The sequence below is a fragment of the Monodelphis domestica genome, chromosome 7 (genome assembly GCF_027887165.1).
Source record: "Monodelphis domestica isolate mMonDom1 chromosome 7, mMonDom1.pri, whole genome shotgun sequence".
Taxonomy (NCBI): Eukaryota; Metazoa; Chordata; class Mammalia; order Didelphimorphia; family Didelphidae; genus Monodelphis; species Monodelphis domestica.
In genome coordinates, this window is record NC_077233.1 from 148,719,845 (window position 1) to 148,734,368 (window position 14,524).

A 14,524-nucleotide genomic window follows, 5' to 3' on the forward strand; every position below is an offset into this window, starting at 1 on the left:
TAACTTAGTTTAGAAAGCAGGCCATTACACATCCAAGTCCAACGTTTGGAGAACTTGGCCATCAACGAAGAGTTTACTTACCTCTCTTGGACCTGCATTGTTTCGATAGATTCGTTGGCAATATTAACTTCATTCTTCTTGTTTTCAAAAAGCCCAAATGAAAATACATGTTGGATTAATTCTGTGTGTGTGAAGATCAGTGGCTGAACAAAACCCAGCCAAGCTAGAGAATTTGGTTGCTCCAGCAGAATCGATTCACCACGGATACGTGCAGCAACCCAGCTTTAAAAATTTTCTTAATGACAGATTAGCTCCATCTTCCCCTTTGTGCCAGGGAACAAAGCTGTTAGTTAAGGAGAGAAGGGCCTCTCTGTTATCCTTCTACATTGGCCTCTGCTTGGGATCCTGCCTGGGAAAAGAGAAAACTGAACTGCATGTGTCTTTAGGTGCCACATTCCTTGCTGTACATGCATTTTGTATGCATAGGATGAGTCTCCCAAACAGCAAAGGTGAGATGGCACTGTGCTCCAGAGAATTAATTCCAGGTTGGCATTCCTTGTGCCCTTCAGCACTTCTTTTTCCCTTCTGTAACCAACCCAATCTGCCTCTTCCTTAGATCATAGGCATAAGAGCTCTAGAAGCATGTAGAGAATGGCCCCTCCTCTAAATCCTCCCAACCTTCCCTCTCAGATTGTCATTTTCAGCAAGGTCATACTATTTGATACTCTTAAAGGTTCTTCCATTTCCACTCATGAAGTTAGATATTATTTTACTGCTACCAAAGGCCAGGCACCTACGTTCTCTTCCTAAAGGATCTCATCTAAGAATCTGGTAGTTAATGGGGTGTTTTTTGGGGGGTCGGGGTGGCAAGCCTTCTGCATTTAGCACAATTTTCATTTGAAGTTAAGCCAAATGAAAAACAACAACAACAAATTTCATGTTAATTACACTGTATTTTAAATTATTTTCCCAGCTTTTCTATAGCTATAGTGTGAAATTTTCTCCAATACAGTAAAACATTATAGTATACAATTGGTTACAAGGTCTGTAGTGATGAGTCAAAGATCATGGTGTGTTTATTCTATATACAGATATAGCTTAATAGTTCACAGATACAACTTCTTCTTGGCTTTGGTTGTTGACAAAGCATAAATATTTTTTTTTGTTTGTCTTTTTTTTTTTACAGTTAGCTCCTAAGTGGCCTCCCCCTCCCCCAGATGAAGTGAAGTTTCAACATTTCCCATCAGCAGTGTTTTCTGACCTTCGGCAAAGGGGATGAGAGGGTGAGAAAGAGTGAGAAAAGGATTTGCTGGGAATGGGAAAATGAGAAAAGACCATTAACTACAATTTCTACAAAACGAGATTTTCTTTTTTAAAAAGAAAACTAGCATTGCTTTTAGAATTGAAAGGTTCTTCATATTCCACATATGACATTTTTCTTCCTATTTCTTTCTGCATTTCCTGACCAGCAATGGCTGTCTTCATGGCTGAAGATTCTCTGGCATCGATGATATCAGTTTCAGTACCCAACATATAGTCAACCACAAATTAAACAAATGCTTGATCGAGGATGACAATCATTCCCACTTACTGTCAGAGAATACAACTTTGGAGTAACATAAAACAGTATTAAATCTCAAGACATTCCAGTTGATCATGCCAGATCTCAGTGAAATGATGCATTGATGATATTTCTCATTTTGTACATGCCAGGATTCCGCATATCATATGTAACATACAACAAGAATCACAAAATGACCTTTGGTATGAGTATAATGGTATCTGGGTTGATAAAATAGAGTTTTAATTGCCATTCAGCCTCATACCCCAGAAGTACATAACCATAAAGAAATCAGGGTTTGAATAGCATATGAATTCTTCTTAAATTTAGGGAATGTTAAATTCCAAAGTAACATTGGGCTTATCTTAAGAGATGTGTAAAGTAGTTAAGGCTCTGGTTTTTAATTTATTACTTATTTATGTATTTCTTATTACTGCTTAAATTGAATATTATAATGTTAAGTTAAGAGGATATTATAAGAAGCCCTACTCTTCATACACAGTAAGATGGCTTTATGTGATTGGAACTGTAGAACTTTAGGGATCTAGGCTTGCCAAAAAAACCCCGAACCCCTAAACAAACCAGCTGTGAAATGGCCCTTTGTCACCTGAGGCTAAATTGCAAACTTTGGATGCTTTCTTGTCCAAGGGTTCTGACTTCTTAAACTTACACCCCTCGAACTGCAGGGCCACTTCACAAAAACCTAAAAATTCTCCTGTGGGAAAATGCATTCTTGAGTGGTATTGTTGGATCAGGAAATCCATTCTGGTCTGCTGCTAACTGAGGCAGGGTAGAGGCAGGTAGAGAGGGGCTTGTTTCTGTGCCTGGCTCACTCCTAGGAGTAAGTTTCAGCTAAACAGACTTGAGAATTCCTCTCTACACAGACCCATATGGGGTTTATATGGAGAACTGTGGGGTTCGGAGCTTTCCAACTTGGTCTGGGTCTCAACTTCAGTCTCCATACAGGGACCCAAAAGTTTGTAAGTGGTTTGGGGACTTGGAGTACAGGTTGGGCAAAGTGCAACAAATCATGATGCCCAATGAGCAACACAAAAGACCACAGGAGACTGGCAGCCCTTGATTTGGTGCTTGTATGATTGCTTTTCTATACTTCAGAGAGAAGCATAATAAGCAAGAGGTCACTTTCAGCAAATGAAATAGTGCAGGTCTCTGAATGAAAAAGTTGGCACTATTAGGGCCCTTATAACACATGGTAAGTTTGCATTGATGCTATAGATCTAGGGAATATTGCTGTGGATGTAGGCAGAAGTAGGGTTTGTATATGGAAAGAAGCTGCTAGTTTAGAACTAAAGAGAACTGTTATGAATTCTCATAAATTTCCAAAATAATGATAACTGGAATCTGAACAGCTAATTTCTTATAACTCATTATGTTCTCTCTCCTGGTTTGAGCCTACTATGATTTTATAAACAAAAAAAGTTTTAAAAGGTATTTTACAAATAGGAAAATAAAAATATTGTAAAGCAGTTGTTGTCTGTACAGAGACAAGGAATGAAAGAATCTGGGAAATTATCTGTATTTAATACTCCTGCCTTTTAAGGCACAAACATGTTCACAGGCATTTTGAGACTTTTCCTTGTTTTTTTTTTCTGTTGTTAATATGTGGTCACCATTTCATGAGATTCAAAAGTCAGGTACATTTCAATAATTCTAGGAAGTTTCTATTAAGAAATAATGAACCAAAACAAAAAAAAAACACTTAGAGAAAAAGTAACTTCAATAGTATATTTGTTGTTTAAATGATTTGTCTTCCAAAAAAAATATTAAAACCAGAGGCACAACCCTCAGGTGGGAAATTATATTTTATCTCTTGCTGAACTCATTTCTATTCCCACAATTATGAATGTATCATGTCAGACTACTACCACAACTGGATTTTCAGCTATTGTGCTATAAAGAAAGGATGCCTGGTAATTAGTTTATTTGGCAAGTAGTTGTTTTCATGCCACAAATACAAGCAGTGTAGTATGGTGGGAAGAGCTATTGAAATTTCTCCTTATAAAGTACAATATTGCAATATAGAGATATAAGTTGGTTATGTGTACTGATTCATTGAGGAAACTAGGCATGTAAATCTGGGAGATTTCTACATGCTCGTTTCCAATGGAATCACAGGGGGGATTGTGTAATTAGAATTTTCTCTCCAGAACTCTCTTTCCCAGCTTCCCATTTTCTTTCTCACATTACATGAGAAAATAGGGAGGATATATTTTGATGTAGCTCTTCTTTCTTACATTCTCAGCTCCCACGAATGTGGTTGTAGGTTGGGTGAGAGCCAGGCAGGAGAATTTTATTCACGTGGTCATACTTAAGCTTTGTACTTCTTTTTCTTCTACTTCAAATGATTACTAATAAATCTTAGAAAATATAATACTTGGAGTTATTGGATATTAATATCTTACAAAGCTTGAGGTGGTGACTCAATGGGCAATCCTGAGTCACTTAATTTCTAAGCCTGTTTTTTAATTTGTTAATTGAGTGAATGCTTATTCCCTAAGTACTTCACAGGCATATCAGAGGAAAGAAAAGTAAAAAAGAAAAAAAAGTTCCTTGGGGAAAAGGTACTCTACAAATATAAGCTTATCTTGTGCACAGGAATATTTTTATGAGTTCTCTGTTTATAGAATAGAAAAAGTTTCTTGATGTCAAAAGAACATTCTGTCTCTCAAATAGAAGCATAGAATCTCAGAGTTGGAAAAGATCCCACAGACATTCTAGTCCAACTCATTAGATGTAATAGGAAATCACTTCATAAATTCTGTAAGTGGTCATCAGCTTTTGCTTAAAGACCTCCAGTGATATGTAATACCTTTCCATCTGAGGTAGCTCTTTCCATTTCTGGAAGGCTTTATTAGGAGTCCTTTATTAGGAAGATTTCTTTATACCAAACCAAAATTTGTCTGTCTGCAGCTTCTATCCATTGTTTCCAGTTCTGCTCCTCAGGTGCTAAGCAGAACAAGTTTACTCTTGTTTCCATACAAATACTCTTCAAATATTTGAAGACAGCTATCATGTTTCATTGGATGCTCTGCAAGTCTTCTCCAGGCTAAATGTTTTTAGATTACTGTGGGACATGGTTTTTCAGTTCCCCTCACTACTCTGGTTGCCCCCTTCTGGACAAGTTACAGCTTGTCTGTCTGGTAAGCAAAACCAAATACAATATTCCATATAACTAGAACAGAAAAAGGAGTTCTCACTACTTAGTTCTGGACATGATACTTAATTAACATAGCCTGATGTCACATTAGATATCTCTCCCTGCCCCCATTATGTTATACTACTATAGCCTTGAAGTTCACTAACATCCCACTATCATTTACACATAACTTCTTGTTTAGGCACATTTCCCCCATTGGATTTGAGCAGCTGAGGTCTTGCTTATTAGACTGGCACCATTATTCTAGCCTGTTGAGATTTCTTCAGATCCTGAATCAATTATGTAATATATTAGCTATTCCTCCAGCTCCACAAACTTAATCCATAAACTTGATCAACATTCCACTTATGATTTCCTACAAATCATTGTTTAAAAGGTTTAACAAAAAACAGGGGCCAGGAGAGAGTCTTGGGACATCCTATAAGAGAACATGAAAGTTGGTTGACAATCCTTTAATGATTGTCTTTGGTTTCCAAGACAAACTAAACCTTTGGTGCTAGTCATTCCACCAGTTCAGAATCACTATCATCTAGGTCACACCTTTCAATCTTGTCTATAAGAATATTTTGAGGATGTTGCCAAATACCTTGCTGAAACAGAAGTCAACGATGGATGTTACTCACTTTTGGCATAAATATTTCCTTAGGTATGGAGTGTGCATATTTGAAATTTTGTTTTGTTGTTCAGAGTAGAATACCTAGGGTAGGACTCAAAAGAGAACAAGTGGAAGGGCATAATAAGAAGACTCAGAATTCTTATTAAGCACACAGAATCTCTGCTCTAGTATTGGGTCTGTCTCATTAAAGTTAAAAAGGCTTAGTACTAGAAGAGTCAAATTTGAGAAGTTTAGCTGCATGATTGGGAAGGGGATGTATAAGAAGTGGTTATAGATGAGTTGTGTTGAAGAAGGCATGAAAGTGGTTGGCACAGTTTGGTTTTGTCCATAGTACAATTCCTCTGTAATTTCTGAGATGGCATTGTAATACCACTTTTTTTTTTTTAAAGAGTTGTGTAGGTCTGCCATATGTATCCCTTTAGAATTACTACTTTCTCTCCTAGCTTACATGACACAAATTTTTCTTTGGCAATCAAGTGATTGGACATGATGGACATGGGATGAAAAAGAGAATGCTGCTTAATAATTTCTGGGGGAATAATATTTATTACATATAGTTTGAATTATCTTCAAGTTTTCCCCAAGACTGATTAAAGATGCCCAAGAAGAGTACTTTAAAAAAGTAATGATCACAGATTATCAAAACAAACTAATGATATAACCTATCAGGAGCTTGTGAACTCAAACTACTGATAGGAATGTTATAATCATATTGCTGGTACTCAAACATTGCTGGAAACCTGGATGTGAAATATGCCCTTTATAGGCAAAGCAGAGACTGCTATAATTCAATTATAGTGTCTTAGAAAGGAGGGAAGCCCTTAGCAAGAAGAAACATTTTTCCTAAAAGATTTTCACTATTTTAAAAAAATCCATCTAGCTCACAGGTCATATACTGCACCTCTTCAAGAGAGATTTGGCTTTAAATAAAGTTATGGCTTATGTGTAAAACTGTGAAATGTGCTCTTTTATTACCGTGGACCTCAACTTAATTTTGGTGGCACTGGTTCCATTAAACATTCTTTATCTATTGCTGTTTTGTTATGCAATAAATCCTACAAGACTAACCACAGCTCTATGAGAAGAAAAATGATTTTGAATCTGCTATTAGATGATACAGTAGATATTAGACCACTGTCAAGAAAGCTAACAAGTAGACAATTTTCACTTAGTAAATGCAAAGAACTCTGCATTTTCTTTAGTAGACCATAGGATGCTTTAATAGTAAATACATTTTGAATATAGTTTCTAGCTAGCTGTTCTATAATTTGTTAGATAAACTGAGGCCTCCTTACTAAATTTAGTATTCTGAATACAAAGAATGGCCACATTATCTGACTTCATCTTTCACCTACTGGAAAAACTTTGACTAATTTCCTACTGTGATTTTGAGTAAAGTACTGCCAAGTTCTGGTTTTTAGCTCTTTAAGCATTTAGATGACTGAGATAAAAGTATAACAGTTTAAGTTTAATCAGAAGAAAAACCACAAATTATTTCTATTTGGTGTCATGATTTTCTTAATTTAGTTTATACTAGTGGAACAGCAATAATTAGAATTTTCCAAAAATTATTATTTAGGATAGACTTTATTTTCTATTCTTTCAAAGGAACTTGAAGTCAGTTTTTGAAGCAAAGCATTTTTCACAAGGAAATTTTTTACAGATATAGACATTTTGGGGACTTAAACTTTAGCAAATATATATGTATAATATATATACACATATATAAATATATGCATGTATGCTTTTTCTTAATTACCTTTTTTTCTAGTTCCTTGGCTTTATGTTTTAAGTGGGATAAATGAAATTAAACAAAGCTTTATTAAGCACCTACTATGTATAAGGCACTGTGCTAGGTTTTGGGATAAAAGAGTAGTAGGGTGTTTTGTTTTTCTTAGTAGTGGAAAAAGCATAAATATGAAGGAAAATAAATTTTAGATTAATAAAGAAGGAATGATGAATGAGGTCTACCCCAAATCATAGGCTCTCTCTCCAAATCTTTTATGAGATTTTCTGGTTAACAGACTTGTAAACCAGAATGGAAGCAAGAGCAAAGCTTATTGCCATCTTCTGCAATAACATTTTAAAAGGCCTAACTGAAAAGGGTCTTAGGAAAGGTTTCATCTCTGCCATTATCAACAAATAAGATGTTGAGTGTTCAAAGGATGATCAATTGGTTGTCTTCTTTCTCCAATCAAATATTCAAGACCTAAAGGCATGACCCTATTTTTACTTTTTAGTTCTTTGGACCAGCACCTAAAAGCTCTTTGCACACACTGGGTCTTCAGTAAGTGTTTATTAGCTCACCAGAGAAAGGCTTACGAAAATATCACAGAGGAATTTGTAAGGGGATGGAATGCTATACTATGCCTGGCTATATTTGGCTCGAAGTTTTCATTTTTTCCTTAGAGTATGAATAAGTGTGAATAAAATCATTCTTAGCTTACATGGATACAAACCTTGACTGCTCCTTACCAGCTATGTGAATATGGAAAACTATTGAAATCCCCCTGAGTCTCAGTTACCTAAAATGTAAAATGAAGATAATAATATTTGTATGACCCACCTCATAGGATTGTTGTGAAGTCCTTGGAAACTTTACAGCCTTAGGTAAATGTGAACCACTGTTATTGTTTGGGTGGGGATGGGGTGAAGGGTTAGGAAGAAGGAGTGAAATGATGTCACAGGTATTATTTTCTTGTGTAACATGTTATACAAATATTGTTTTTAAAAATGCATTTAGAAATAAAACATCCTCTGGCCAATGCCAACTATAGTAAGTCTATTAAAAGTAAAACAAAACAAAAAATTCTTTGATACACAAACATTTTTGTCATCTTCTTTATAGAATACTTTTTAAGTAGTGAAGGGTAAAATTATCTGGTGTTTCAGCCACAGAGAGCAGAAAGTGCAAGAATATTGTCTTAATGCTCAGCATAGCACCAGTTACTTCAAGGAAGACATAGCAGGTTCTGAATATTTAGATTTAAGTGTATTTTGAATGTATGTTTCTTCAGGGGATTAATTTGGACACAATAAGGATGATTTTTAAAAATACATATGCAAAAGCCAAAAAAGAATTTATTTGTGTTGATTGCAATGCAGGTTCAAGGCATAGCATAATTTTGGAAACATTTGATGTTTCTTTGACATTCTTACCTCAAAAATCTATAATGCACAAGGAAGTTTTTAGAAAAAATGTGAATCTCATGGCCAATCTGTGTAAAGTGTGAAACATACTGTCTTTTGGTTTTCCATGTCTTGTTGAGGCATGTAATTCAAGATAGAAGTTCTAAAGTTCATCAAGTCACCTAGAGGTGTTCTGGATTTAATTTTGGAAAATATTTGATCTATTCAGGGATTTTATTACTGTCTTTCAATTTGTAAAAGAAAAAAATCAAGTTTTTAAAGAGAAAAATGCTGCATCTATTCACACTAAGGGAAACCCATTAAAATCCTTAGATAAGACAGCTTAGGATAGTGGAAAGAATCAGGAGACCTGGCTTTCAGGTCCTACTCTGCCACTTACTAACCATGTGACTCTTGAGCTTTAGGCATCATCTTTATAAAAAGAAAGGTTGGATTAGGGGATCCCTGATCTCCCTTCTGGCTTTGATTCTACACCTTATCTGACTTGGGGCAAAGAGGAAAATGGTTATCAAATGCAATCATCAACAGCTGTTGGCACACATTCAGAAGCTATTGCTTCTGATGTGAAATTCATAAGGCATAATTCTAAGCACACCAAAGCCCAAAGCCCATGAAAGAATAGCTCCTAGCACTTCGGTTCAAAGTATGGAAGCATGCTGTCCTATAGGAAGGATTTGCTCATGCCAATAGGATTAGCCTCAAGGCTTTCACTCTATAGATTGTGTGGTGACCTAATGAGGTAAGTAAGCTAAGGTTTCTGTTCTGTGTAAGAGAACAGTGACTTGGGACGTGGAAAAGCTGCTCAGACTGGCTATTAAAGTAGGCTCAGAATAACTTTGCTGGAAGACATTGTTTTAAACTTTTAGAGCAAATCTTCTTTTTACTCTCTGTTGATATCAAACTGCCCCAGACCACCTGGTGACAATGTATCCTATATTTGTGGGTCACTAGTTTCACATAGTCATGAATAATAATGAAAAAAACCTTTTTGTAAAAGTAATACTAGCTGAGATATAGTGCTTTAGTTTTGCAAGGTGCTTTACACACATTGTCTCATTTGATTCTCATAATGGTCCCATTATGTAGTACTATTGGTATCATTTATCTTCATTTTATAGATCAGAGCACTTGTGTGATGCACAAACACACAGCTAATGGCAGAGGTGGGATTCAGACCTAGTTTTATCCTTATTCGCCATCTAACACTCTTTCCACTACCCCTGGTTTCTTTATGAAAAGGAAACCTGTTGGAAAATAGAACAACAAACACAAAGAGAAATAATTTGCTAGGGCATATTATGATTATTCAAGCAGTTACAGTGGGTAGAACTTAAGAGAACCAACTGTTTTAGCTACTAGTTACAGCAGAGACTTTACAGCCTCATGAATGAGGAAGGAGATTAAGATATTCATAGTCTTTAATATTGAGAGAAGAAAAATGGCCTCAAGGGGAGAATATTTCCAAAGAGAAGGAAGATATCACTTAGCTTGAAAGGTGGTATGATATGATGGACAGAAAGAACGCTAGATCTGGAGTTGAGTGATCTAGGTTTGAATCCTACTTTACATTCTATGTAACAATCATGGGCAGGTGATTTAATCTCTCTGCTCTTTGGTTTTCTCACCATCAATAGGAATAGTCAAACTAATACTACCTACGGCATGGGGTGTTTGTGAGGAAAATCTTATATAGATGTGTTATTCTTCTTTTTATATTATTATAATATTATTGGTCTGGACTTGTGATGCCATCCATGTAGGGATTGTGGAAGCTTCCTTTACCAAAGTAGATCAGCAATTCATCAATAAATTATAGTCTTTTATTATTACTATTTCTTAAGAAATAAAAATAAATTCTGCATTTTTTTTGAAGAATACATTCTTTACAGGCAAGAGGTATTTGAACAACTATACTTCCTTCAATAGTGGAAGACCAACAAATTGACAGGTAAAACCTGAAGGAAAATATTACCGTTATTGATAATGATGTTATTGCCCTACAAAATAAACATTATGGATATAAAACTGTACTAGTGGGTACCCATCTTTGTGTTCTTTATGTTTAAACCTGAGCTGTGAATTAGATGATCATAATCAACATTTCACTCAGTAGAGAACAACATTATGAGAACCATAGACCTGGCAAAGGCAGTTATGATAGGGCTTAAATAGATTGACATGTTGATGGTAAATCACATATAGAATACTAAATATAGAAGTAGCTTTCTCAAATTATTTTATGAGCTTTATTTTAGTATTACCTCAGAAGTATTAATAGCTATTAGGGAAACTATAATCTGAGTTCAGTTCTTAAGGAATTGTGAACTCAAGGTGGAGTAAAATAATTAAATATGACTACATAAGGACATTTCCCATATTTTCTTAGGTAAATCAACTCATTTTTTGTACAAATTATTTCATCTTCTATTTTAGTGAAAGAACTCTTTCTATCAAAAACAGGTAAGACCTAGCTTAGAAGAACATATTTCATCCCCTCAACAGATCATTTGGTCTGAAATAATAAAGAAAAGAAGAAATGGTTCCAATTTTTCTAAACAAAGAGAGTACTGATATTGGTAACCAGTTCCTGTGCTTCTTAGCTCAAGGTAAAAGCTCTTTCTATATACATCCTTAAATGGAACAGAGAAAGTATTTTGATCTCAATACCTGCTGTGAGTAAAGAGGGCAAGCGCAAAGCCCCAAGAATGCCAGAGTGCAACACTGTACCACAACACAAAGCTGGAGGGCACTGGGCAGGAGTAGTGTTCCATACAAAATGGGAAGCTGGGATTTTCAGATTCAACATGCATCTGATGACTTGGAACCCACATGTGTTTTGATGTAAATACTGCTCAACGTCCTCACAGTGGTTGGTAGCTAAGTGGCTGAAATACTAACGGACATCTGATTATTGTTATAATATATTCTTTGCAAACAAAATCTATTTCCCTCTATCAAGACCCCTAACCCCAAACCCATTTCCAACCTAATCACATTTATTGAAAATAAATAAATAAATAAATGCAATCCTAAGACATTTAAGTTCCTCTCTTAAACACACATACTTCAAAGACACTAACTTTGAACTTGAAGATCCCTTTACGAATAGGGATTCACTAAAGTGAAAATGGCTTCTCTGATACTTGATGGCCCAGACCGAAGATGCTTTGTTACCTATTTGTATTTTGAAGGTTGCCCTGAAAGCAGATGAAGTCTGAAAACCACTGAGTATAAGGAAAGTGGCACATTCAAGACACACAATGGCATATGTGTGTTTTCAAAGCATTTGTAAAAGAGTATGGAATCACCACAGCTATGTTATAGGCTTTATCTAAAGGACAAGCCACTGTGGAATCAATGCCTTTCCCAGCTCACTACACATTATTCCCTTTCCTTTAACATCCCTTCTCAGTACATTATTGGCACTTTTATATCAATTTCATAAATGCAAATGTGTTTACATAGAAAGGTCAGATGATGATTGTAAAACACTATTATATATACACGAAGAAATCAACAAATCTCAAAGAGTTGTATTAGCCAAAAAAAGTGTCTTGTGAGAAACAACAATAAAAATGATATCTTAACCACAGCTTTTGTTTCAAAATGCAATTGATACCCAAAGCCATGATTTCACCAATGGCCTCTGTACCTAGACTTCAAGGCCAAGAAATATACCTGAAGGCACTTATTATCCTCCACACTGCTGAAAGATAATTACAGAAAGAGGTGGGAAGCTTTTCAGGGAGGGGAAAGAGATGGATGAAAATGAACCCTGAACATCTGTGATCCATATAGAAGTTAGGGTTTAAATGACAACATAACACCTAGGCACTGGAAATGTGTCTCTTGAAAAGAAAAACAGCCAAATTGCAATTATTATTGTGTTTCTATGGATAGAGCACCTCATGCAGCTAGCTCTTTGTGGCTGCATCATACACTCTTTGAAATATTTAGCTTGGTTAGCTCATTGGCTTCTTCAATTCCTGTTTCTTCACAGTCACTCTTTTCTATGGCTTTGCCAAATCTACACCTTTCTTCTGTTTTTATGGGATCTTTCCGAGACTTCTTGGAAGATAGTTGAACATCCTTAGAATGTGAATTACTATCAGAACCATAAGTTGTCTTGTCAGAATTGTGAACAGAAGGCACCAAGTTGGCAATCTCATCTGTTGGAGACCGTCCAATGCTGCCATCTACTTGAACTCGAATGTCTGGTGATATAGATAACTGGTGATGTGGCACAATACCACTGTCCATGCATTTTGGATAAAGGTAGGTTTTCATTTGACCTTTTCCCTTCACATTTACTGTCCCCCTGTAGTCAAAGTCATATCCCATCTTGTTCAAGATATGGTAGCTCTCTTCACTCACCTGTATACGGCACTCAACTCCAGTAGTATCCATTCTGCTGGCAATATTCACGGTATCTCCCCAAATATCATATAATAATTTTGTGGTGCCAATAACCCCGGCAGTGAGGGGTCCGTGGTTAAAGCCAATTCTAAGTTTAAAGTTAAACCAGAGCATGTTGTTGTTGAAGTCATCCACAACTTGCATCATTTCTTTGGCAAATTCAAAAAGGGTTCGTAAATGTTCATGTGGATGGTTGCTGTCTTGACACTGGGAGGTGTTCAGACCTGAGGCTGCCATATATGTGGCCCCAATGGTTTTAATTTTCTCAATGCTATTATAATCTGGTTTGCTCAGCAACTCATCAAAGTCCCCAATCAGTTCATTTAGGACTCGGTAGCATTCCTTACCTCCTTCATAATTCTCTTCATAAAATTCACTAAAGTTAACTATGCTGGCAAAGATTACTCCTCCACTGTCATGGTTTTTAGAGTAGCTCTGGGAAACCTTCAGTTGCTCTGCCACGTGATAAGGAATAATGTTTCTTAGCAACCAGTCAGCTTGATCTCTCATACTCTGAATTTTGGTTCGGTGAAGATCAGCCTCCACATTTCCATGATAGTGAAGCCTGTAACTGACTTCAAACTCTCGATTCAGGAACCAGACCAATAAAAGCAGGAGAAAGCAAACGAGTGTCACTTCCTGACCAATTAGGTCTGCTGGTTTTTTGTTGAAATTTGGCATTGAAGTGTTGCATGGATTCTTCCTGGAACTGGAAAGCAAGGAGAAGAAAGAACAATATATATTTAGAAGTGTTTAATATTAAAGCTGCTAATCATCATTTCAGAGCATAGAAACATACCAGTCAATAGGAATATAGAGAGGATTAGCACTTCAAATATCTACTGAATTCCAAATGTTTTTTTTTTTACCAGACCTTTAATTTCTCTAGTATGGAGAAGTCCCACTGAGAAAATTCTTCCTACCGATGCAGATTAACACTTGTCCTATAATTTCTAGTATTAATTATCCCTGGTACAGCTTTCAGCTGAAGATTTAATTAAGGCTTATTCTTCTAGCTTAAAGATTTACGAACAATTTGAGATTCAATTTTTAGAATTAATTACTTCAATTTGACAATTGACATATTAAGTGCTTCCTATATGCTGGGGATGAATAGGGGAAAAATACAATAGTCCTCTCCCCTGATGGAGCTTATAGTCTATTTGTGGGATATAATATGTACCCAGAAAAATACATTTTCCATTTATACTATCTATATCTTGCACATATATAGTTATTTGCATGTTGACCTTGTTATTAGAATGTGAGCTCCCTGAGAGTATATTTTCCCCTTTTTTTGCATCTCCAAGGCTTAGTATGATGCCTGGCACATAGTAACCAGGGCAGGGTTTGGGTTGGTCTTTTATATCCCATTTATTCTAGAAGTATTAACATTTTATGAACTTCATCCTTCTATCTACAGTATATGAATTCCATTAATGTATTTCCGTTATCAAATTATTCCATGACCAAATTGGCTTGGAAAATTCTGATAGAAAATATAACGTAAGAAAAATTAGCGATATGTGAAATTGGCAAATACCTTCCTGTAGACACAAATAAACTAGATGCCCAGAGAAAGCTCTACAGTAAGATAGCCTAA

General features: G+C 35.9%; 1 protein-coding gene across 2 annotated transcripts in view; it reads right to left on the bottom strand.

Moving 5' to 3' along the window:
• Window positions 1–933: 933 nt before the first annotated feature.
• The window catches only part of ADCY9 (adenylate cyclase 9), a 198,565-nt gene continuing 184,974 nt past the window's right edge, over window positions 934–14,524 (bottom strand). For both annotated transcript variants that reach the window (XM_001363517.5, XM_007499075.3), the window contains exon 10: window positions 934–13,630. In XM_001363517.5, coding sequence (XP_001363554.2) covers window positions 12,439–13,630 — 1,192 coding nt within the window. In that variant the 3' untranslated portion in view covers window positions 934–12,438. The remainder of the gene's footprint in view (window positions 13,631–14,524) is intronic.